This window comes from Crocodylus porosus, unplaced genomic scaffold, assembly GCF_001723895.1.
Source record: "Crocodylus porosus isolate Cpor-Errol unplaced genomic scaffold, CroPor_comp1, whole genome shotgun sequence".
In the NCBI taxonomy this organism is placed as follows: Eukaryota; Metazoa; Chordata; order Crocodylia; family Crocodylidae; genus Crocodylus; species Crocodylus porosus.
This window is the reverse complement of record NW_017728906.1, coordinates 77,703,574-77,725,891: the sequence shown is the minus strand read 5'-3', so window position 1 is coordinate 77,725,891 and position 22,318 is coordinate 77,703,574. Positions and strand designations below refer to the sequence as shown.

The 22,318-nt window shown below is 41.8% G+C and overlaps 1 protein-coding gene across 1 annotated transcript in view; it reads right to left on the bottom strand.

Annotated features, from left to right (window-relative positions):
- The window catches only part of DHRSX (dehydrogenase/reductase X-linked), a gene marked incomplete at its 5' end in the record, with an annotated part of 255,108 nt that overhangs the window by 180,488 nt on the left and 52,302 nt on the right, over nt 1-22,318 (bottom strand). The window contains one exon of the mRNA XM_019529386.1: nt 2,432-2,500. Coding sequence (XP_019384931.1) covers nt 2,432-2,500 — 69 coding nt within the window. The remainder of the gene's footprint in view (nt 1-2,431; nt 2,501-22,318) is intronic.

The window sequence follows — 22,318 nt, the reverse complement described above, 5'->3', positions numbered from 1 at the left end:
CTAAATAGAACCAGATTTTAGCAGACATCACAAAGATCCTAAAGAGGGTGGAGTTCAATCATACTGCACGCACCACTTTTTCCAAGAAATTATACAGTGAAGTACACTCAGTGAGTCATCACAAACCACTTTGAAAACGCCAGGAACACCACTCAGTGGTTTCAGGACATAAAAATAATGGATACAACAACTTCCACAACAAAATCACAAACACAAATTGCACAAGGAAGAGTTTGCAATATGCCTTTTCTCAAAAATAAAGCCAGAATCCTCTCTGGCTTTCCTACTTGATCACTCATTTGGATGCTCCAAAAATCACATCACAGAAGTAATCCTGGAAGCTCCTTGGTGAAGCTGTTAGATATTATTTCCAGATGTAAAAAATCCAGTCTTCGTTTGCCTGAACATTACCGTCTGTCCGACTGCTTTAAGATTTTCTTCATTACAGTTACCATACATCTGGATTTACCAGATGTGCCCACTTTTTGGGTCCTCCCATCTCCGTTCAGGTGTTTTTTTTACACAAATGTTGGGGATTTTGCTCTGCTTAGCAACAAAGTTTTCCCTGGGACTTCCTGGCTTGCCCTAGAAAAGAGCTGCTTGGGGGTAGGGGGAGCAGAAGGAAGACAATTGGAGGGCATCACATGCACATGCTTGCACTCATGCACATGGCCAGCATGCAGCCAGGAAGGGTGATAGGAGCAGCCCCAGCAGCTGCATGCAGGTAAGTCTATGGGGAAGGGGGAGTTGGAGGGCCAGGGCTTGGGGAAGGAATACGTGGGGGGTTGTGGAGGGGATGGGTGTGTGAGGAGGGTACGTGTTTGCTGGTTCTGGGGGAACCTGTTCAGGCTTCAGGGCTGCAGCACAGTCGGAGAGGTGGAGGAAGCACCTACCACTCCAGCAGGGAAAGGTGGCAGAGGGGCCCTTTGGGGGGCAGCAGGGAGCTACATGGACCAGTCTGCAGTACTGGAGCTGGTGCCCTTACTTGCAGGAGCAAGGCAGCTTGGAGATGCTCCAGGGCTGGGGAAGAGAAGGGGGATGAGGGTCAGGAGTGAGGGGCACCAGCAGGCCTGGTGGGGCTGTGGCTCAGGAGTAAGGAGCACAAGGGGTAGGGGGGGGCGGTGACTGTGGGTTGGGAGCACAGGGAACAAGCAGTGACAGAGGGCTGTGGGTTGGGAGTGAAGGGAATCAGCGTGGTTGGGGGGGCAGGGTACCGTGGGTCAGGAATGAGGGGCAGCACCAGGGCTGGGGGGAGCTGTGGCTTGGGAGTGAGGGCTAGGGGCAGGGCATGGACATACCAGTGCCCCACACCACAATCATATTAATCCTCCCCCCCCACCCCACCACCAGCCTGACAGGTGTCCTCTTTTGAAACTGGAAATATGGTAACCCTACCTTCATGATCAGAAGAACTTTGCTCCCAGTGCATGAAGGTTTACAAACTGGAAAATTGCAATGTTAAAAAAAAATATTAAAAAACACCCAAAAAAACACCCTAAAAAAACCAACCCAAAACCAGAAGTGTAATGAGCCAATGCTACCAGATTCCTAAAATGTTTTCATTCTTCTACCAGACTTTAAAAAATGCATCTATAGGTCCAGTTGCAAGGATTCTGATGGATACAAATTATGCACTTTACACAGGATGAATTTATTAAGGTCCAAGTTTCCATATTTAGCAGTTCAAGACATAATAGAAACGTTTTTCAGACATATCTAAGTGTGGTAAAAACACAGTTTTTCAGATCAAAGGTACCAACAATCTCCCAGTCTCAGACCCTAAACCATATATTCTAGAGAAAAAGCTGCTCCTTTTCACTCCTGGCAGTTTTGTTTATTTCTCTTGAAAGATTTTTTTTTTTTTGGCAGGGGGAGGGTTAATACCTTTCTAATATATTTGAGCTCTAGTCCTGTGCCACCTGGAGTCTTCTACAGGACCCCATATGTTTAGAATCTCTTCTCTATTTGCACCCACCCTTTTTCATTGGGCTTTTCTTTCTGGGAAGGATGAATTTTAAAGCCCTGCAGTGAAAAACACAATTGATTGTCATCTTCCTTCCCTGAATTCAGAATGACTACTGCCCTAATCCTTGGCCCACATATAAACACTACACACATGCATACAAACAAAGAACGTGACCTTCTGCAGCCAGCATGGGACCCAGCAAAACCTACAACCAGCAGCATTTCAAAGGTAAGGATAAATGTAAACCTTTTCATAAAAATATCTTGGATTTCTCTTAAAAGACACTTAGACATAGTGAAGAAGGAATTCATTTCCCAAAACTTCACACCTCCCAGAAATATGACCAACACACCCTCATTTTGTTCGCCCATAAGTACTATGAAAAATAATTCATCTCTAATTCAGGAAGAAAACTGCTATGCCATATAATCAGTAGGTGCTTTACAAATGCACACAGTATAGTACCTTTTTCATTCAAAGTTTCTTCTTTTATTTTCCTCACAGCTTCTTGGCCTTCATCTTCATCATTTCCAGCTGTCATAATCAAGAAAACACAAAATTAATAACACAATCAGACTGTGGAATACTGTAATAGTAAGAGTTTTGTTAATAGCAAAAGGTTTGCATGCTGATTCCATAGGAGGCCAATGAAGCGGCACATAGCCTCTTGCTCTGTGAGTGTGACCGAGCCATGTACCTAGATAGTAGAACGTTGTGATACAGTGGAATGTGGTAAACACCAGGTGCATTGGATCACAACTCATCCCCATTTTCCTAGCTTGAGATAAATTTATTTACTTCGGACTATATAAGCTATATATTCTTAAGTTATGGGGGGTTCTTCAGCTCTGGCAAGAGTCCTGACTTGTGCGGAGCCCTGACACAGGCTATCGCATCCCTGGGATCGGGACACTCCGGGGCCAGGGGAACCATGCAGGGTGGCAGCTGCCACCTAAGGCCAATGTGAGGTGACCATCCCCTCTGCTCTGTTCTATTGCCTGCCTCTGCGAGTATCCTTAAATAAAGCTTTGCAAGGATGAAAACAACCATGAGTACGTCCTTTGTTCAAGCGTGGGGAATCTGCTGAACCCAGTAGTTCATTCTAAGACAACTGGTGCCAGGAGTGGGGTTCCCCTGACATTTGGCATGGACCTATTTAAGAGGCTGCAAAAGGGGGAGGGAGAGGAATCAGAAAGAAGGATGCCAGGTTGGCCCGATACCGGGTTGTGGTATGGGGTAGCAAAGGCACTCTGTAAACTGAGTCCATCTGTTTACTGGAGTAAGGAGGAGTGCCTTGTAACTCCCACCGAGGTGCAACAGCGGGTTGAGAAGGAGCTTAAGTCTGAGGGGGAGAGTGGTGCTAGATGCACCATCCTTTGGGTGCTCCTTACCATGCTTGAATGTCTGAGCACACAAAATGCCTGTCTACAGGAACAGCTCGATCAAGCTGTTCATTGGCAGACACGTCTGAATTTGAATGAAGCAGTATTGCATGAGTTATGTTTTAAACAACTTGATTCTGCCACCCCAAACTGTTCCTCCTCCCTGCTAGAGCTGGCCTCCCAGCTGTCTAAACTGGAGGAAGCTCCGGCGATGACAGGGATACTTTCATGGGATGCTAGGAGGATCACAGGTTGGTGGATAGATCTGGAAAAGTGGGATGGGCATATATGAAGTGATGAGGTCAAACATGCTGAGAGTTTGGATGATGGCGAGTGCCAACGTGCATTTGCACGACCAGTCCATTACTATCGTACCACCCAGGGACCTGCAGGAGTCAGTAGATCCCAGGAGATCAGGGGGTACACAACAGTGGAATCAGGTACCTTAGCAGAGAAATTTCAACAAGGGCCGAAAGAGGGACTGAAAACATGGATTTTAAGGGTACTCGATGAAAGTGGTGCACATGTAAATGTCACCATAGCTGAATTGAAGGCGTTAGGAAATCTAACAAGAGACACTTTATACAATGCTACAATGCATACTGCACGCACCCCAGCGGGCATCCATGCTCTGCTATTAGATTGGTTTATAGAATGCTGAATGGACAAGTGGCCAGAGAAGAGATCATGATGACCCAGAGCCACGGTCTTTGTGGACCATGGAGGAGAGACTGGGGATTTTGCAGGAAGAAGCAATGCAAAATTGGATGTATGGGGGTCGAGTAGGGAATGGTCCTGAGTGTGACCTAAAACTGCACCCTGCCGGGAGTGGGTGGCCTGGTGAGGTTCTCAGTGATGCAGGAGACCCCAGGAAATGCCAGGCCAGTTACAGTGAAAGGCAGGTCGGGACACCTTAACCCCTAGCCCCCACAACCGGGTGTGGGTAACCCAACCTGGGAAGGATCCTATACCCGCTGACTGATTGGGTAGCACCTAGGGGTGGAAATCGCTACCATTTGAGACCCAGGGACCAATTGAAAGCAAGGGGATTATAACCCTTAGCATTCAACCCAGATGACAGCCCACTGGGACGTTGAAGACACTGTTGGGTAGACTGCTTGGCTAGTAGCCACCTTCTCCCTGCTGACGACATTAATCGGATTGGTACACACTATACAGCAGAGCCTCTTTGGAAGAAACTCATTTTTGCTATGCATCACTTTAAACTTTGTCATGTACTGTTTTGTGCATTTATCTTGCTTGTATCTCTATAGAGACACAGACTCCGCGGCTACCTACCAATACCATGGGGGATGGGTAGGTGCAACTCGGAACCATATTTCTGGCAATTGTATATGCCCCCCCCCCCAATTTGTATTGTAGCTGTATGCTTGTTATTATGGACATGTTTTTTGTGTCTGTGCATTCGGTCCCTCACCCATCTGTATAACATCCAGCGTATACAAACTGCTTAGGACGATTGCAAGTTAGACCTCAAATTCTTGGTGGTCTGTCTCACAATTGAAGGGTGGACTGTAATAGTAAGAGCTTTGTTAATAGCAAGAGTTTTGCATGCTGATTCCATAGTCGGTGGGTGTAGCGGCATGTAGCCTCTTGCTCTGTTAGTGTGACTGAGCCATGAACCTAGATGGTAGAATGCTGTTATACAGTGGGACATGGTAAACACCAGGTGCATTGGATCACGACTCATCCCCATTTTCCTAGCTTGATATAACATTGTTTACTTCAGACTATATAAGCTGTATATTTTTAAGTTAAGGGGGGGTTCTTCAGCTCTGGCAAGAGTCCTGACTTGCGCGGACCCCAGCACAGGCTATCGCATCCCTGGGATTGGGACACTTAGGGCCAGGGGAACCATGTGGGGTAGTGTCTGATGGCTAAGACTGATGTGACGTGACTGTCCTCTCTGCTCTGTTCTATCGCCTGCCTCTACGAGTATCCTTAAATAAAGCTTTGCAAGGGTGAAAACAACCATAAGTAAGTCCTTTGTTCAAGCACGGGGAATCTGCTGAACCCAGTAGTTCATTCTAAGACAAATACCCTGTCATTCCTCTTTTAAAATTAACCGTAAGTATAACACATCACAGCCAGCCACAAGCTAACAAAAAGTTGCAAGTGAAAAAGAATGATTCATTGGAATCACACTGGCAGTGGCTTAAAAAACACCATAAAATATGCATTGCTGTTCACATATGATCTGACTGTTTTATTTAATTTCATCTAGTAATTCCCTGAAAACAAGCAGCTGCACGCTTGAACAGCTGGACATACCTTTGTAAATTCAACTGAAACATTTCATAGACTGATTCTGAGACAGCCATAAACAAACAAGCTTGAACTGCTTGGCACTTCTTTTTTCCAAATGAAAGAGACCTGATAATTGGCTAGATTCTTAATAAATTTTGTATAATATCTGGCTCTGTGCATAGACATGGTGTTTATTATCCTAAGGGAAAACTATGTTAGGATATCAAATATGAAGAAGAGACTACACCTTCACATCATTAAGCTGGATTGTACAGGTTGCACTTAAACACCATTTGTTGTCTGTCAATTGATTTGCACTAACATTGTCCCCAAGATGCAATCCATTGTTCTTGGGAAGTTTTAAACTTGACAAGGGAATTTACTGTTCTGTTTTTCCATGCAAAGATGCAACTTCTATAGCACCCAGAATGACATCCTACTTTAATTAGATGCATACAGTGAGGTCCTTAAAGAATTTTGTAAGTTCTATTCTCTCTTCCCTGCATATGTGGGCTTTATGTCCATTTTCACTTGATTCATTTCATCCTTCTGGTTACTACGAAACAGAAGGTTCCCATGACATATCCAAAATCATAGCTCATTCTAGGGGCTCCCCAACCAGTGCTGGAGGGTGGAGTGGGTGAATTGGAGCCTCCCCCACTTCACCTCAGAGCAGGGAATAACCCCTTTCCTTGTCCCCTGCAGAAGAGGGTCATGCTAGCTGGCCTCTGGTCCTGCCCCTGCCCCAGAGCAGGGGGGAGGGGTGGCCATGATGGCAGCAGCAGCCCCTGTCATGGTATCCTGGAGTGCAAGCTACTGCAGACTGCATGGGGTAAGTGGCAGTCACAGCACTGGTGGGCTTTGGTGGGCTATGGCTTCCTTCCAGTCCTGGTTCTGCCACTCACCCCATGCAATCCATGACAGCTCTGACCCCCTGTTTGTGGCCCCACTACCAGGAAGAGGCTCACACTCCCCGGACACTTGACAGGGCCCTGGCCCCCTCACACTCCGGTGGGCAGGGTCGGGGGCCTGACCAGAGGCCAGCTAGCAGGGCCCTTAGGTGAGGGGGCAGGGAGGTGTGTTATTCCCCCCTCCCCATCCTTCTGGCATCTGGCAGAGGGGACAGGAGGGGGGTTATCCTGCTGCTTGTTCCATTCAAGCAGCAAGTGGCAGTGGTGGCAGCCAGGGCTGGCAGACCACAGCTGAGGTTCCCCAGAGGTAGTAGGGATAGAGGGTGGAATAATCCCCATCCCTGCCCCCGGGGCCATGCCAGCCAGCATTTGGCTATGCCCCAGCCCTGCCACAGCAGCAGCTAGCAAGGGGGGTACACCCAGCAAACCCCAGCTCACATCCATGTCAGTGGGACAGAGAGAGAGGAATTAAACCCCCTCCCTGGCCAGGTCACTCAAGGCTGCTGCCCGGGCTGGTCACACCTCCCACCACGGGAGCAGCCAGCAGAGAAATGCAGGTCCATGGTGGGGGGAGGGGGGGAAATAAGCCTCTTCCCTGTCCCCTTCTGGGGGCCAGTATCTGGCCAGGCCCCCAACCCTGCCTGTCTCTATTCCAGCTATAGAGCAGAAGGGTGGGCCCAGCCCTACTCCGCTGGAGCAGAGAGCCCAGTGAGCATGCTGGGATACTGGGCAAATCTGGTTTCCCTTAAACCAGGGAGGGGTCTGGGACAGAAGTTGCATAAACTGGTTTGAGCTCAGTCAGTTACATCTGATTACTACATTCAATCAGGTTTATCTCAAACCAGTTTCAACCATTTTGAAACTGGTTTATGCACACTGAACTTACGTTCTCTTACAGGTTTAAACCAGTTTCTGATCACTTAAACCTGTTTATGTGTAACTTCTGTCCCTAGCCACAAGAGTTCACATTTTCACCCAACTGACCATTTTTGAAGCCATCTGTAGCAGTGCACTTGTGTTTGTTCGCAGCTATAAACTGCTTTTTGTGGCCAAAATGAGTAAAAATTGTCACTTCTGTCCACATCCAGTGTTCCACACTATATCCCTTTGAGAAAGCACTTTTTACCTCAAGCTCCTCAAGACACTTTATACCAGATTTTATATGTTAAATTGTTGATGCAGGCACAGGGGGGAATGTGATCACAGTAAGCCAGACCCACAGGGAAGCAGGTTGAAGCATTTGCAGAAGCTGCAGGTGTGCTTGGCCAAGTACAGAAAGTTATTGTACTTGCTTGACTGGAGACAAGAAGTCCTTAATTGCATGAAGGAAAATGGTTCACTGTGTTCTAAAACAAGCTGGACACATGCAACTTCACCATTTCAAGTGTTAACAGAGAAGGCAGGTTGCTTATAAACATCTACAAGTGTGTTGACCTATAACTGGCTGGCATAGATTATAAAAGATTATAAAAAGAAAGAAACAGACTATTTCAGTATCTGGAGGATTTCTTATTTTCCCATCTAGGATTTCACAGAATATAAACTTTTAGCTTGGTTCTTGACCCTGGATATAGATGCAGCATCAACAAAGCTTCGCGTGAAACAGCCACATTTGTGGAACTCTGTACAAAGGAACTATGGACAAGAGACAAACTTTCCTCACTGTTTCACCCTAAGTGATTCCCTGCAGTGGAGGTTCAAAAATCAATGAGTCACAGTGCTGGATATAGCTGTGCTACAAACTGATTTCTGTGGAAATCCCTGTGAGGGTCTCATCTTTTCATTCAGCATTAGTCACACAGTGAACATGCTTATTAAAGCTTCCAGTCTCTTGACTAAATTCCCAGTTTGTTTACTCAATTTGTTGTTAAAGGAACTCGCATGGGTTTTTTTGTTATTATTATTCTTCACATCATTTCACCGATACATTATTTTTTTTTAATTAAAGTTAGTGCCTCCAAATGAATTCAGTTCATTCTGATTTGCATATTGTTAATTTAAAATGATTGCAACAGAAGAACTATTTTGCTGAACAGTCACTTCAAATCTGTGCTCCCATATTAGCTTGACAGGCTTTAAAAACCTGGTTCTGGAAGCTGAGTGTCATGAAACTTAACATTGCCACAATCCAGGTTGTTTCTGTATTTCAACAGCTCACAGCTTTTGAAATGACTTTTGTGAAAGACAATCCTTTAGAGACAAATAAAGGGATTGGATAAGGAACCAAATCCTTACAGAAAGTTCTAAACAATGTACAATCTTACTGTATCTTTTTGATATACAAGTAAACTGCAGAGAGTTTACTTAAAAGTGCTTCCTCATGTATTATAGGAAGAAGGGTGGTAGGAACACAAGGATTAACTGCCACATCCCATTACGACTTCCCCTTTCTTCCCCAACCCTATTTTCAGTAATTTTACTATGACAAATCTGGTATAATGTGACAGACCATTTAGTATAAAATTTACCATGCTACTTCTTTGCTTCAGGTTGACATTTTGGGGGTTTTTTTGGAAGTCTGAACAACAACCCCCCGACCCAGTCATTTGACTGAACAAACCCTTCTCTCTTCCCCCAAGACTGAAATTCAGTATTTTAGTTTCTTAGACTTTTTTTCCTCAAGGGGTAGGGGGAACTGTAGCCTTTACCTTTTATTTAACCCCAAGAAAATTCTGTGAAAATTTGGCTGGGTTATAATTCCACAAAATAGTCATTCCTATGTGCTCCATTAATAGTCTTAGTCTTTCAAAAATCCCATTTGCACAGAGAATACGCCCAACCTACAGCAAGTCCTATGAATTGCTTCCAAACTATTATGAAGGTTTATGGAAAAGAAAAGATGCTCCCCCTGAAATACCCTTCAAAAATGTATTGTTGTGATAGCTAGATAATAAGTCCTTCCCTGGACTGTCTTCAGACCTACACTTAAACCCATATTGATGGCAAAAGGCTCATACTTTTATTTCAAAAGGTAGAACCCCTATGGTTCTCCTTCATTTAAAGGTGAGTTAACTAAAAACTAGAAAAGTATTATAAGGTCCGCTTTTGACAGAGTTGGGGATAGATCCACATACATGCAAGTATCTTCCACTTAACCATGCTGCTACTTGGGCCTTGTCCACATTACCTCATGCTCTGCCAAGGAGTGCTGCCATCAAGTACATTCAGCCTCATACCAGGTGCACTAAGTCCCAGAATGGGCCAACACAACTACTTTAGGCTACAAATACATGTTGCCAAATGTAATGGATCAGTTGTGTGGCAATGTATCATGGCACAGCTGATCTGCTTTGCTGGGTGAACACATCACCCCTTGTCTTGCCCTCTGCAGCACAGGACAAGGGCCAACATTATCTCCCTGCTTCCCCAAACCCATAGTGCAGCTCTGGGACAACAGGATCAGTGGGGTTTTCCCCACACAGCCAGCCCCAGCGGAGAAGTGCTTTTCCTTGCTGCAGCAGGGAAAGTGAGGAGAGCGCAGAATGAACATAGCTACTTAAGGAATAGCATACACTGGGCTGTTCTGTGTCTTTTCTTACTTATTTCTTCTCCTATGCCATATAACAATGAAATATATTCAGGTAAGATTAACAGAAATATATTTTTTCCAAAAATAAACTAGTCATGAAAATTCACAAAATAACTATGCAAAATAAAATACGATTTACATAAGATGAAAAATTATTTCTCTCAGAAAAATACTAAGGCTAGTACCATAATAAGCAAACTTCTGAAAATAGTATGCAAGCTTTTAATTTAAAAGTCCTCCATTCATCATTCATATGTACAACTCTTGTATGTCAAAACATTTGGTGCCTGACCCAAAGCTCACAGTCAATGGAAACCGACTGACTTGAATGGGCTTTGGATATGATTCTATGGTTGGATTTTTGCCATCTTGATTACATTAAACAATACCTAACTGTGAAAGTCATTTCAGTAATTTCAGTGGGACTTGTCACAAAGTTAAGCATGACTCAATTTGATTTGGAGTGACAGAATCTGCTTATAAGAAACCACAGCATCTGGTGACGTGAACTTCAGCTCATGAAAGATTGTGATATATAATTATATACATATATACACACCAACACATAAATTATACTCATATATTACAGACTCTCTCTCCCTCTCTGGTTAGTTTATAAAGTGTAAATCTTCCCTGCCTTCTACCTAAGAAATTCAACAATGTAAATGAACATTTACATTGAATAAATGTATGCATTATCCATACCCCATATTCTAACATGTGCTCTTTAAAAATTATTTCTAAATTTATCTGAAACAGAAACTCTCTTTAAAGGGATAATTTTCAAATCATATTCACTGTTTACCTATAGGGTTGACTGAGCCAGAGGAAGATGAAAGGCATTTTCTAGCTAGCTTTGTGCTTCATAAATATAAAAGGATTAATTATGTAACTTCCTAGAGAAATTGGTAACCAAAATTGAGAGAGAGAGAGAGACTTTCTTGCAACACAGGTAAAACAAGGGAAAATGCTTCAAGGTATTTAAAAGATATTTAATTCATGCCATATAAGCCTGTAATTGCCTAGGGGAAAATAATAAAAGAAATCTTATGCACCCAAGTAAGTAAAATTAAACTATTACAGACTAAATACTTGAAAGAAACAAATGCAGAAAGAGTAAGTTCCTAAGAAGTATACTAGATAGATTTAAAATGACAGGAATCTGGCAGTGCAGAGGGGACATCCATCCATCTTGACTCAAATTCTTAACAGGCATGATTTTTGTATAGGTACTGCAGGGCTTCAGTGTGCGACTAGAAACAAAATACTAGAGCTGTCTAACAGTAGAGCAACCCCTGGTGGGGTGTATAATGTTTAAAGCTCTCTCTATGGCAGAGGCAGGCAATTATTTCAGGTGGAGGGCTGCTTACCAAGTTTTGGCAAGCCATCAAGGACCACATGGGTAGCCCCACCCCCTAGTCGCCATCTTCGGACTGGAAGTTTCACCCTCTAAATCTTGACCTTTACCACCAGAAGTCCCTCTCCTTGTGTAGCATGAACTGAACTAATGTAGTTGATGTTAACATAGAGTGTAATAATAGTGAAATATTACCATGTTAGTCTTGTCCTATAAGCAACTTGAAAACTCCATTTTGTATCCTTCTGTTTGACATAAGTGAATGAACTCTGCATAGCCTTTATGTATGTGTGTGGAAAAGGGTGAGGGAATGGCACAGAGACAGGAGAAGAAGATTTAACTGTTTACGTAAGCAACAAAGTGCCAGATGTGTAAATTATCAGCCAGTAACTAACTAACAAACGGCTGAAGAATCCCTTTGAAGCTCAAGGGCACAAAGGAGATAACAGAAGAAAAAATGCTGCCACGTGGGCAGCAAAAACACTCCAAGGCTAAGATAAGCTAAAGACAAAAGAAGAACATCTGCAAAAACAGAAGCTGGGTATGGAAAACCTCCAAAGTACTAAAACAAAGGATTCCAATCCCTATAAAAGAACATTTTGAAAATGCCAAGTTGGGGGAGTCACTTTCTCTACTGCCATTTCATCAGAGCACAGATGCATCTGTTCACCCTGCTCCAGCTATTATCTTCAAATCTGCTATCTTCAAATCATCGTTATCTACTCAATAAACCTGAGTTGACCACCCTGGGACGATACTGAGCAACTACTGCTGGTAACTATATCTGGTGTATGTGTGGATAAAATGGTTGTTTTGTGTATGCCTGTGTGTAATGATGTGTATGATGATTTATATGTCTTTGTATGAATGATGTGCCCAAACCTCTACGTCTAACTTACGTAATCAATAAACACGGCATCTTGCCTTACCCGCCTTTATGAAGTCTCACTTGAGCAATTGGCAATTTGAGTAACATTTTTGATGTAGACTGCAGGCAGGAGTGAATAAGGTTCTATGTTATGGTTATTAACCAGTTGTGTGTTATCTGTATAGTAAGTTTTGTATATGTGTTTATCTATCTGAAGGTGTGCACACTGCCCGCTGGTAGAAGTGCCGGGTATAGTGGTCTTGGATTAGACTGACCATTTAGAAAAATAGAGGAATACCTGAATACTTGGACAAGTTGTTTGATTTGAAAAGCCCACCTGTGGACTGTGGATAATTAGAAGCTCACGTTGTGGGTTATGGACTGCCAGGGTAGTCCAGACCACCTAGAGAGGGGTCCATTGTTTTGGTTTTGAGTTTTGTTTTCGGACTTGGTTATCTTGGAAATTAGACTTTTTGGCACATTTTTACGGATTAATATACTGGATTTGAGTATTAACAAATGGTAACTAACTTTAAGCAGCAAGAAAAATACAGGAGATGGAAGTTAAAATTTTCAAAAGAAAGACAGTAAAGAGTGAGGCAGATGTGAAAGATGTCAAAGATCCCTTGCCTAAATATCTGCAAGATATGAGTCTTTTAAAACAAGTGTTGCAGTGATCTGAACATAGCCCATGGACCAAGCAGGCAGTAAGAGACACCTGTACCATTGCAGCTTAGGTCTGCCACTGGCTCCCCCTGGGTCCTACTGCCCCTGGTTCCTGTCATCTTTGACAGGCAGCCAGGTGCAAATAAATATTAATTTTCTAAATCTTTAGGGTTTCCAGAGGCCAGACAGAATGGCCTGGTAGGCTGAATCTAGCCTGTGGGATGTATTTTGCCTACCCCTGCTCTGCGGAAAAAGCCTAAGTCCTTCAAACACTACCCCAGGATCCCTTTTACCATCGCAATTCCCAATATGAGGTATCTTAGGGGGGAGGGGGTGTCCTGTGTCACCCTATCCCAGAAGTTAGCATCCTCTGTCTTTCTCAACTCCATTCCGAATAGCAGTTTACCCCTCAATGCCATTGTAAGTTTAGCGTTGGAGAGATGTTGCATCTGTGAGGGCCCAGGAAATTTTCAAAAGGCAAGGTATTTTAGGGGGAATACCTTTTACAGGACCAAATATAAGAGTAGGAGATGTTTTTGACAAACCTTCAAGCACAAGGCACTCTTTGTCAGGTTTGTAAGACTACCTGGTTGTGCTATTCCTTCCCAAGCATGTCAAGTTAATTTTGGGAAATAGAAGGGGCTTGGCAGACCATTTTAAGGCACACAGGGTAGTAGAAGAGTCCTAGCCCATCATTTACATTTCACAGGCAAGTGACAGGAGGCCTTCAACATGACCCCAGGTAACCATGCTACAGGAACAGTGTTTCATAAACCCTAATGTACAACTGTGTTATGGACTATAGTTTGATATCACAGTAATAGACTGTGCATGTGGATAATCTCTTTTAAAAGTTGCACAATATAATTATTAGCTAACTTACCTTGCTGCTACAGAAAATGAAAGGTTTTAATTAGATGTTTTAATTAATGCACCTCTTAAGGGCAGCATCAGTAGGATTATCATCTTTATTGGCAATGAACTGAAGTAAACAGAGGAGTGGAGTGGAGACCTTATAGGTACTGTTTCTCCAGGGATCCAAAACATCAAGTTTGCATTTTAGGGATTATAGTGCCATGTGAGCATATATATGATAGTCTACAGCAGGTAACATATGCCCAACAGATAATCCCTGCTCTAAAAGAGCTGTTAACCTAACACTAAGCAAGTTCTGGAAGACTTCCACATGGGCTAGCATGAAAGGACACGGAGAATGCTTGATGGTGTTTTGTGGGAGGCCCTTCTGTTTGCAGAAGAAGCCAGGAAAAATACCTGCAAGGTCAGGAGTAAGTAACGTTGACAAATGAACAGGCACGAGAGAAATCTGAGCACAGCAGAGTAATAAGGGTGGGAGTGTAAGAAGAGTTTAGGGACAAGATATCAGCAGGGGTGGAGTTGTGTTCAACTTTGAAAGTGCAGATGAGAAGTTTTAACTTGACAGAAAAAATGAATCCTTCACAAAAGCTCTTTCAAAGAGTCTGGAGGGAAATTATATGGAGAATCTGATAAAAAATGAGATTGATAAAATGCCTGGAAACAGAGGAGAATGATTTGTTTAACATTTTATTAAGGAACAGATTGATAACCAACCGCTGAATGAAATCTGATCTGTCTTGTAGCACAATTATCTACCTGAATAAAAAGTACTCTGAGAAAACAACACTAGTGGTTTCACATCTAGAGGTCTTTCTCCTAGTTCAGATTCATCACCTATATTTCATACCGAGATTAAAAAAACAGAAAATTAAAAAAACAACAGAAAATAATATCAGTGGCAAAGATCTGAGCTCTGAGTGCTCCCTTGAAAGGTATAGCTAAGACTGGGGAAGAAAAAGGAAATCATTTACTAGAGAAAAAGAAACATATTTCTCTAGCTCTGGGTGCTTCAGCTGCCTCAGAGTTTAGATGAAAGAGCACCACTCAAACTGCTGCACTAAGATCCAAAACACATTTTCCAGTTGCTTCTCCTACTTCTACAGTGATTACATGGAATTTGATCTGTTCTGTATAAATTTTATGTTAACTAATACAAACTCCAATTTCATTAGAAAAATTTTACGTGCAGGAAAATACAATCTATCCTGTCTTCAGGCTTCTCATTTCAAGCCATCTCCAAGCTGTCTCTAAATTTCAGCATGATCTAAAATGCAAGATAACCTACAAGAAGAGTGGTTTGAAACTGTGAATTTCCAATAGAAAAAATGACCCAGTGTCCAGAGCTATACTACTATGGCATCAGAGTTTGAATAGTTAAAGTAGTGGAATGGAAACATTTCTACATGCTTATAAATTTGAAACTTGAGTTGGAATGAATATTACAATAATAATACAATCTACAATAGATACTAACTGCTCTATTATAAAACAACTTCTACCATAACTGATTCTAGTCATTCAGAGCTTTGTAATAATATATCCAGCATTTACAAGCATTGATGGAAAAATGTGTAGATATCAGACACACGGAGAGAGAGAGGAAGCTGTGCCTTTGCCTCATTAAACTAGATTGTGCAGTTTAAAATTGATACCACTTGTATCAACTGCTTTATCACAGTGTTGTCTCTAGGACACAATTCTTTGTTCTTGGTAAAATTGACTTTTGACAGTGGATTATCTCATTCAGTCTATTCACCCAAACATATATACTTTCCAGTAGCATCAAGAATGTCTAAGGGCTTCCTACCAAAGTTAGATGCATGTATTGAGGTCCATAAAAAAAAAATTAAATTTTTATTCTATTCTTCCTTCCCTATGGGCTCTGTAGCTATTTTTATATGTAATAACATGCTTGGAAGGGGGAAAGCTCTTTTCGTTTCCCTTTATTTCTTTGTTGCTCTTCATTAGGCTAGGAATGCATTTTGTCCATTTTTCTTTATTTGTTCATTCATCCTTCTGTTTATGGTGGAAGAATTCCATCAAAACACAGGCTATTTTGACATGTCCAGTAATATAATTAGACTCTTGATTACTTTAATTTCTCCAGGAAAATTGTTCCACAAGAAAGCAAGCTTAGGTACCTTGCTACACTTCATTCCAAACTTTAAGTAGCATTATTCCCACTAAGAAATATCTGTTCTTGGCCAGGTGCAGAGTCATAACATTCTTTTTAACTGGAGGCAAAAACAATTGGCTTCATGAAGGAAGATGGCTCACTATGTACATAAAAGCAGCTGCAAACATGCCACTTCATTATTTCATATGGCAAAAGATGAAGCAGCTTGCCTGTAAATTCCTCCAAGTGTGCTGGCCTACAACTAGTCTGTGTAGATTGGATAAGCTTTTGAATTATGCAAGCACAAACCAATCAAGTTATTCATTTGATTTCTACAATTCAAAATTCTGTAATAATTTACCCATATATTCACTTTCATCTAGTTTTCTCAGAATGCTTCAGAAATATTAATGAACTAAGCCTCCCATGCTGCTGAAAAATGAGTGAACATTATTATACACTGAGGCACAGTGAAGGGTAGGTACAGATATTACACATAATACAGATTAAGTGATCAGAAATCAAACCAAACCCATAACTGTACAGAATTTGGGGTACGTAGACCAGACTAAAAATGGCAGAACCTGGTCTAAGATAGTTCTGGATTGATGTGCATTCAAACTGATTTGAATGAGGTTAATCCAGTATATTGAATTTCTGCACTATATCCCCCATTGAATCATGTTAGGTCACTATCCACCAGCAACCCAGGCACCTCTGAAGCTCCTCACAAGCCCTCTCTCACAGGGAGGTGCACTACCACTCAGCTTGTGCTCATCTGCTCCAGGAAAGTGCCCAGCAAGCCCCACCCCCAAGCTCTCCCAGAGAGGAACCAGGAAAACCTGTGTCCCCCAGCTCCACCTCCTAAGGCCAGCTGACAGCTACAGCTGGGTAATGGGGCAGGGGCACCTCTGCTGCATGAACCTGGTAGCTAATCACAGGTAGCCCAGCCACTGGCTGTGCTCAGCAGTCTCCAGCAGCCCAAGGAGCCCGCTGGGAAGCATGCAGAAATGTCTCTAACTTTCAGGCCTTGGCTATTACAGGCAGCTTCCAACAGGTGAACATTTGTTCTGTTTGCTCCTGAACTAACCTAGACCACTTACAAAAACCCATGTAAGTTAGATCAATTCCACCTTGGGCTTTTTTAATATTTGTACTTAGTCAAAGTTACTTGCCCAATATCCCTAAGGAAGATCTCCAACAAAACCAAGAACAGAACCCCAAGCTTCCAACCTTTACTCCCCTCTTATTTATGAAAATTGGAGATTTCTTTTTATTCAGAGAAAACTAGGATCCCTGTTTATGATGTACCACATCTGCATTTAAGATTTCCACTTAAAAGATTTTGCATATGCACTGTAGTATATCATCAGATGTTCACCACTATCTTATTTTACAAGCACTTTTTTAAAAGTGCTCAAGTAACATTGTAATTATTATGGTCTATATACAGGAAGCATCCATAGGAAGTTACTATTCATCAGGAACATTTGGAACAATCATTTGCGCTATATATAGAATGAAGGAAATAAACAAGGTACAGTATATAATTTAAAAACAATACAAAGAATGTTTTTGAGGCATCCATTGTACACGTACACAGAAATTCCAGGAGAAATAGTACTGTCATTCTGAGTTACCCCACAATGACAGAAGAATATGGTTTTACCTGTAGACAAAGAATTGTCTTCAAGAGAAGCCAAAGGCAGAAAAAATACAGAAAAACGGTAAATGATTTGAAAGACTGCGTGTACACAAAAGAAGAGGGGGCTTATAATGGAACTTTTTGTAGCCTTCACTATAGTGCAACTGGCATAGGAAAATATTAGAAGTGAGAGGTAATTTCAAGGCAAATCTGGACTGAATTTTTCAATCCTCATAATAAAAATAGAAATCTCTTGTCCACCTTGAAAACTTGATAATATTCATGTGCTGCTTGTATAACTCTGTAGTCAATCCTAGGAAAATATGCCTAAAAGTCAAGAAAAAGGCTTTCCTGAACAAATTAGAGCTCAAATATCTCCCATCTAGCTAAAGAGATGGAGACTATTAAGTACATACACACTTACATAGCATATATATTTTCTGTAACTGAAATGAAATAAAACTGCCTTCAAAAATAAAAACCTGCACTTTTCAGATAAGGTGCAATTATCCATTTAAAGTCACCTTTGTGCTGCTAACATTCTGTACTACACTGGACTGACTTTGAGCATGAAAAGTTCAACTTAAAAACTTGAAGTAAATCAGAATGGAAAGGCATGCTGTCTTGGTTGCTGAACCTAAAGCAATTTAAAAATGCTGGGCCTGTCAGTGGAAGGTAAGTTGAAGTTACAAATGTGTCATTTAAGTGTGTGTGCGTGTGTGTACACATATGTATGTACAAATGCATATACATTCATGAAATTGACATCCTTTCAAATTTACAGAACACTGCGATATTATGGGGTTGATCCTCCACTGTCTTGCACTTTGTTTTCACATCTGTACACTGTGTGCACTGTGTGTAAAATGCTGCCAGGTCACATGGCTGAATCTAAGTTACTGACATCTACCAAGGACTTTGACAATCTCCATTAAAGCATACTATGCAAAGTACAGCAGACAAGGTTCTTTGTCTGCCTATGTCCTTAGACCAATATGGCTACAACCTACACACCTATCCAAAGTACTATTTTTTATAACAAATATTATCTCATATCATAACTTATTTCTCAAAGTATAATACAAAATATAATCTCTAGGCTTGAGTACTCAATTCCATGAATAATCCTACCAACTTCCATGGGATAAAAGATACTACAAACTGTGGCTAATGTTATCACAATCTGACCCAAAGTCCTCATGAGATTGACAAAACAAATCAATTCTGTAACACTTAGTTGATCTTTTTAAAGTTAGGAATTTTAAAATTCCAGCAGGTAATATTTGCCATGTGCCTTCCTGTTCATTCAATAGGTAGATAAGCTAGAAAGATGGAGGTACATCAATTCCAAACCACTTAGGTTTAAAACCTCAGTTTTAAAATTAATTAAACCATTTTTCTTCAGTTGGCAACTGTCAGAAAGCTTACTGAGATGCAACAATTAAACACAGTTTGAACATGGTTTCACTATACTGGTAAATCTAGAGTATATACAATTGCCTAACAAGTCCAATTTGAGTTTTACTTAATGTATTATTAGCCAAGATATAATTTACATCAAGCAAATCCTATCATTTAGAATCTTTCAACCCTAACTTTGTCTCATAAATTTTTAATGCCCAGTTGCAGCCTTGTTTGTTAGAAAACAATTTTCTTTTGCAAGTATTATTCATTTCAAGAAGAGATAATATTTAGAATAGGAGTGCATTCCATGAAGAGAACGTTTAGAATAGGAGCGAGTACTTACAAGGTTCATATATAAAAAGAGAGAGAAAAAAAAAGTGCCTTGAAGTAAGCCAGGCTTACAAAAAAGTTGTTTTGTATCTCCTTTCTAGTAGCAGGACCATATGGATAAATTTTATAAGCCCTTACAGGTTTTAAGGAGACAAAACTGGCTTTAGCTTCAGATCTGTCAGTTCAGTCCCTGTTCCTGACAATTCACCCAGGACTGCCATATTAGATTCAAATTTGAAATGCGGTAGAGAGTTAGGCCCTGAGACTAATTTCTTCCAACAAGTCATTGGGATTTTTGCAATTTCTAAGAGCCATAAGATATAAGATTTCTGTTCTAGACAGCAAGAACTGTATGTACGGAAAAATATCCTACATCAACAATGGGAAAGTGTCAGAATCTTTTCTGTAGTCACAGATTTGTTGTGGATAAAGTCTAATCACTGGGCATGAGCTTTAATAATCATTAGCCTATTTTAATGTGCACTGAAGTGTCACAAAAAATGTGCTTTTTAGTTAATGTGATTAAAATAGGCTAATGTGTATTTTTCTAGTACCTAACAATGGAGATACTAGATTTAATGCACATTACCTAAAATGCATTAATGAACATGTAGAAACACCCATTAAGGCCAAGTAGAGAGGTTCAAAAAGCCCGAGGCAGAAGTGATCTGATTTTTGTGCTTTATTTTAAGTGCCCCAACATTAGGTCGGGAAGGAACAGAACAGACATTGGCCTTTGGGAGAGAAAGGCACAGAGTGCCTGCACTGGTCAGGCCAGGAGGGTGGGGGCACTGCTGGAAAATACCAAGCCAAGCTCAGCCAGCAGGCCAGATTGGCTGCTGGGCAGGGGTGAGTGCTTCTGTCAGCCATAAGAATCTATCAGCTGCAGCTACGGTGGGGGTGGTAAGGGGCAAAATCCTGGCATCCAAGTCCCTATGCCTGCACCCCCACATGACAGAGCAGCAAGAGGAGGGAGGGGGGCTACTCCCCTGCAACTGGAACAGGGGGGAGTGCCCCCCCCCCACCGCCATGCAGGGAGCCAATGCAGAGACACAGATGTCATAGTTTAACACATGCAGAGCTACAGAAGCTCCCTTCTCCACCTCCTCCCCATGTATAACAACCAGCTCGGAGCAGCCAAGTACACCCAAATTCCTGGGTGCCACCCTATGAGGAGGAGGTTAGCATGGGGGGGCTTAAAGTATCCTGGGAAGCCAGAGGGCAAAGAACTAAGGCGATTTGCTATAGGATCTGAGACAGAAGTTTGATAGACCAGTTTAACCTAAACTGATTAAATCTGATACTACATCTATCCAGGTCTACTTTAAACAGAATTCCACCATTTTGAAACCGGTCTTTGTACACTGAACTGTTGTACTGTTACAGGCTTAGACTGCTTTCCAATCACATATACTGGTGTATATATAATTTCTGTCCCTAGCCTAAGTGCTCTACTGTCAATGGTCTGATGAGAAATCCTGGTCTTAGTTAAGATCATGACAAAAAAAAAAATCTCAGTACCTTCACTGGGGCCAAGACTTCCTATGGCTCCATTCTCAGTGTCCACAAAATGAAAGTACTCACTTAGGACAGGGACAGAAGTTAGACATAAACCAGTTTAAGTCATCAGAAACTGGCTTCAACCTATAACAAAACAGAAGTTCAGTACACATAAACCAGTTTCAAATGGGCTGAAACTGGTTTAAGATAAACCTGGCTGAATGTAGTATCAGACTTAACTGATTTGGGTCAAATTAGTTTATGAAACCTCTGTCCCAGACACCTTCCTGGTTTAAGTTAATTCAAAGTCCCCCAGTATCTCAGCATTCTTTACAGCTCTGGGTTTCACTGTGCTATCTGCTCCAGCAAAGAAGGGTTGGAGGGTGGGGGGAGAGAAGACAGCTCCCCAAGTACAGAGCTGCCCTGCTGCTAAATTTACTGAAAATTACTCCTGGCTGTGATTGTGGACTATAAATTCCAGAGGTACCTCAAAGGAGGAAGAGGAGTGATAAGTAGCCATGCAGAGTCCTGCTACTGTGATGCTGGACTGGAAATCCCAGAGACTTTGGGGGCAGCAGGAAAAGGAATTACTAGAGAGCTGTGCTCTAGTGCCCCCTGACTTCTGGCCTGAGCCACTGCAGGCATGTGCCTGCATTTCCTGAATCAATGGTAAATATGTGTCTAGATGTTTCTCAGTTTAATTTTTGCAGCTGAAACTAACCTACAAAAACTGAACTGATTCAGCCTCAGGCTTTTTGACTGTCTATACTTAGCCTTAATGAAAAGGTAGACTTGCCATTTTAATTAAACATTGTAAAGAACATAGGCAAGAAATTGGTATAGGAGTGTTGTTTAGATCTCCTGGTTATGAGAAACAAGAGAAGAGAAAATGGCAAAATGCATACACTACTTCCTCCCTTCTGCAGAGACCACAAGGGGTCATAATGAATGCTCAGAAACACCTTGTGGTTTTAAATATCCAGGTTTGTCTTCTGAGCTGACAGCTCTGTTTGCTTTGAGGTTTGTTTTCTCCTCTTTTTTGTTTATGGTTCTTATATTGTTTCCAATATATAAGCCCCAGTCATTAACAGCCAATAGCTTTCTTCGAACCAGCCACACACATTTCTGGCAGAAGCCAAATGGCAACTTGTATATCAATCTGGGGCTGCCTACACACATTCAGGAAGGGTAGAGGGAGATTAGATCATGCTAAAAATGGCCACCTGATCTAACTTACTTTGCCCAGGTGCACAACTTATACTTAGGTCAATCTAAGTGCTAACTGTACAGAAGTTCAAGAAGGTTAGATTGGTCTAAAGATCAAAAAGTTAACCTTCTCAAGAAGGTTAGATTGGTCACCCTACCTCCAGACAAACAATTCTTCCCATGGTCCCGTCTCCCCATCTAGCCCATCAAACTCCTATCCTGCAAGTTACACCTGGTGCCAATTTTATCAGCATTCACTGATGCCAGGAGCTGAGAAAGTAAGTTGGATTGAGG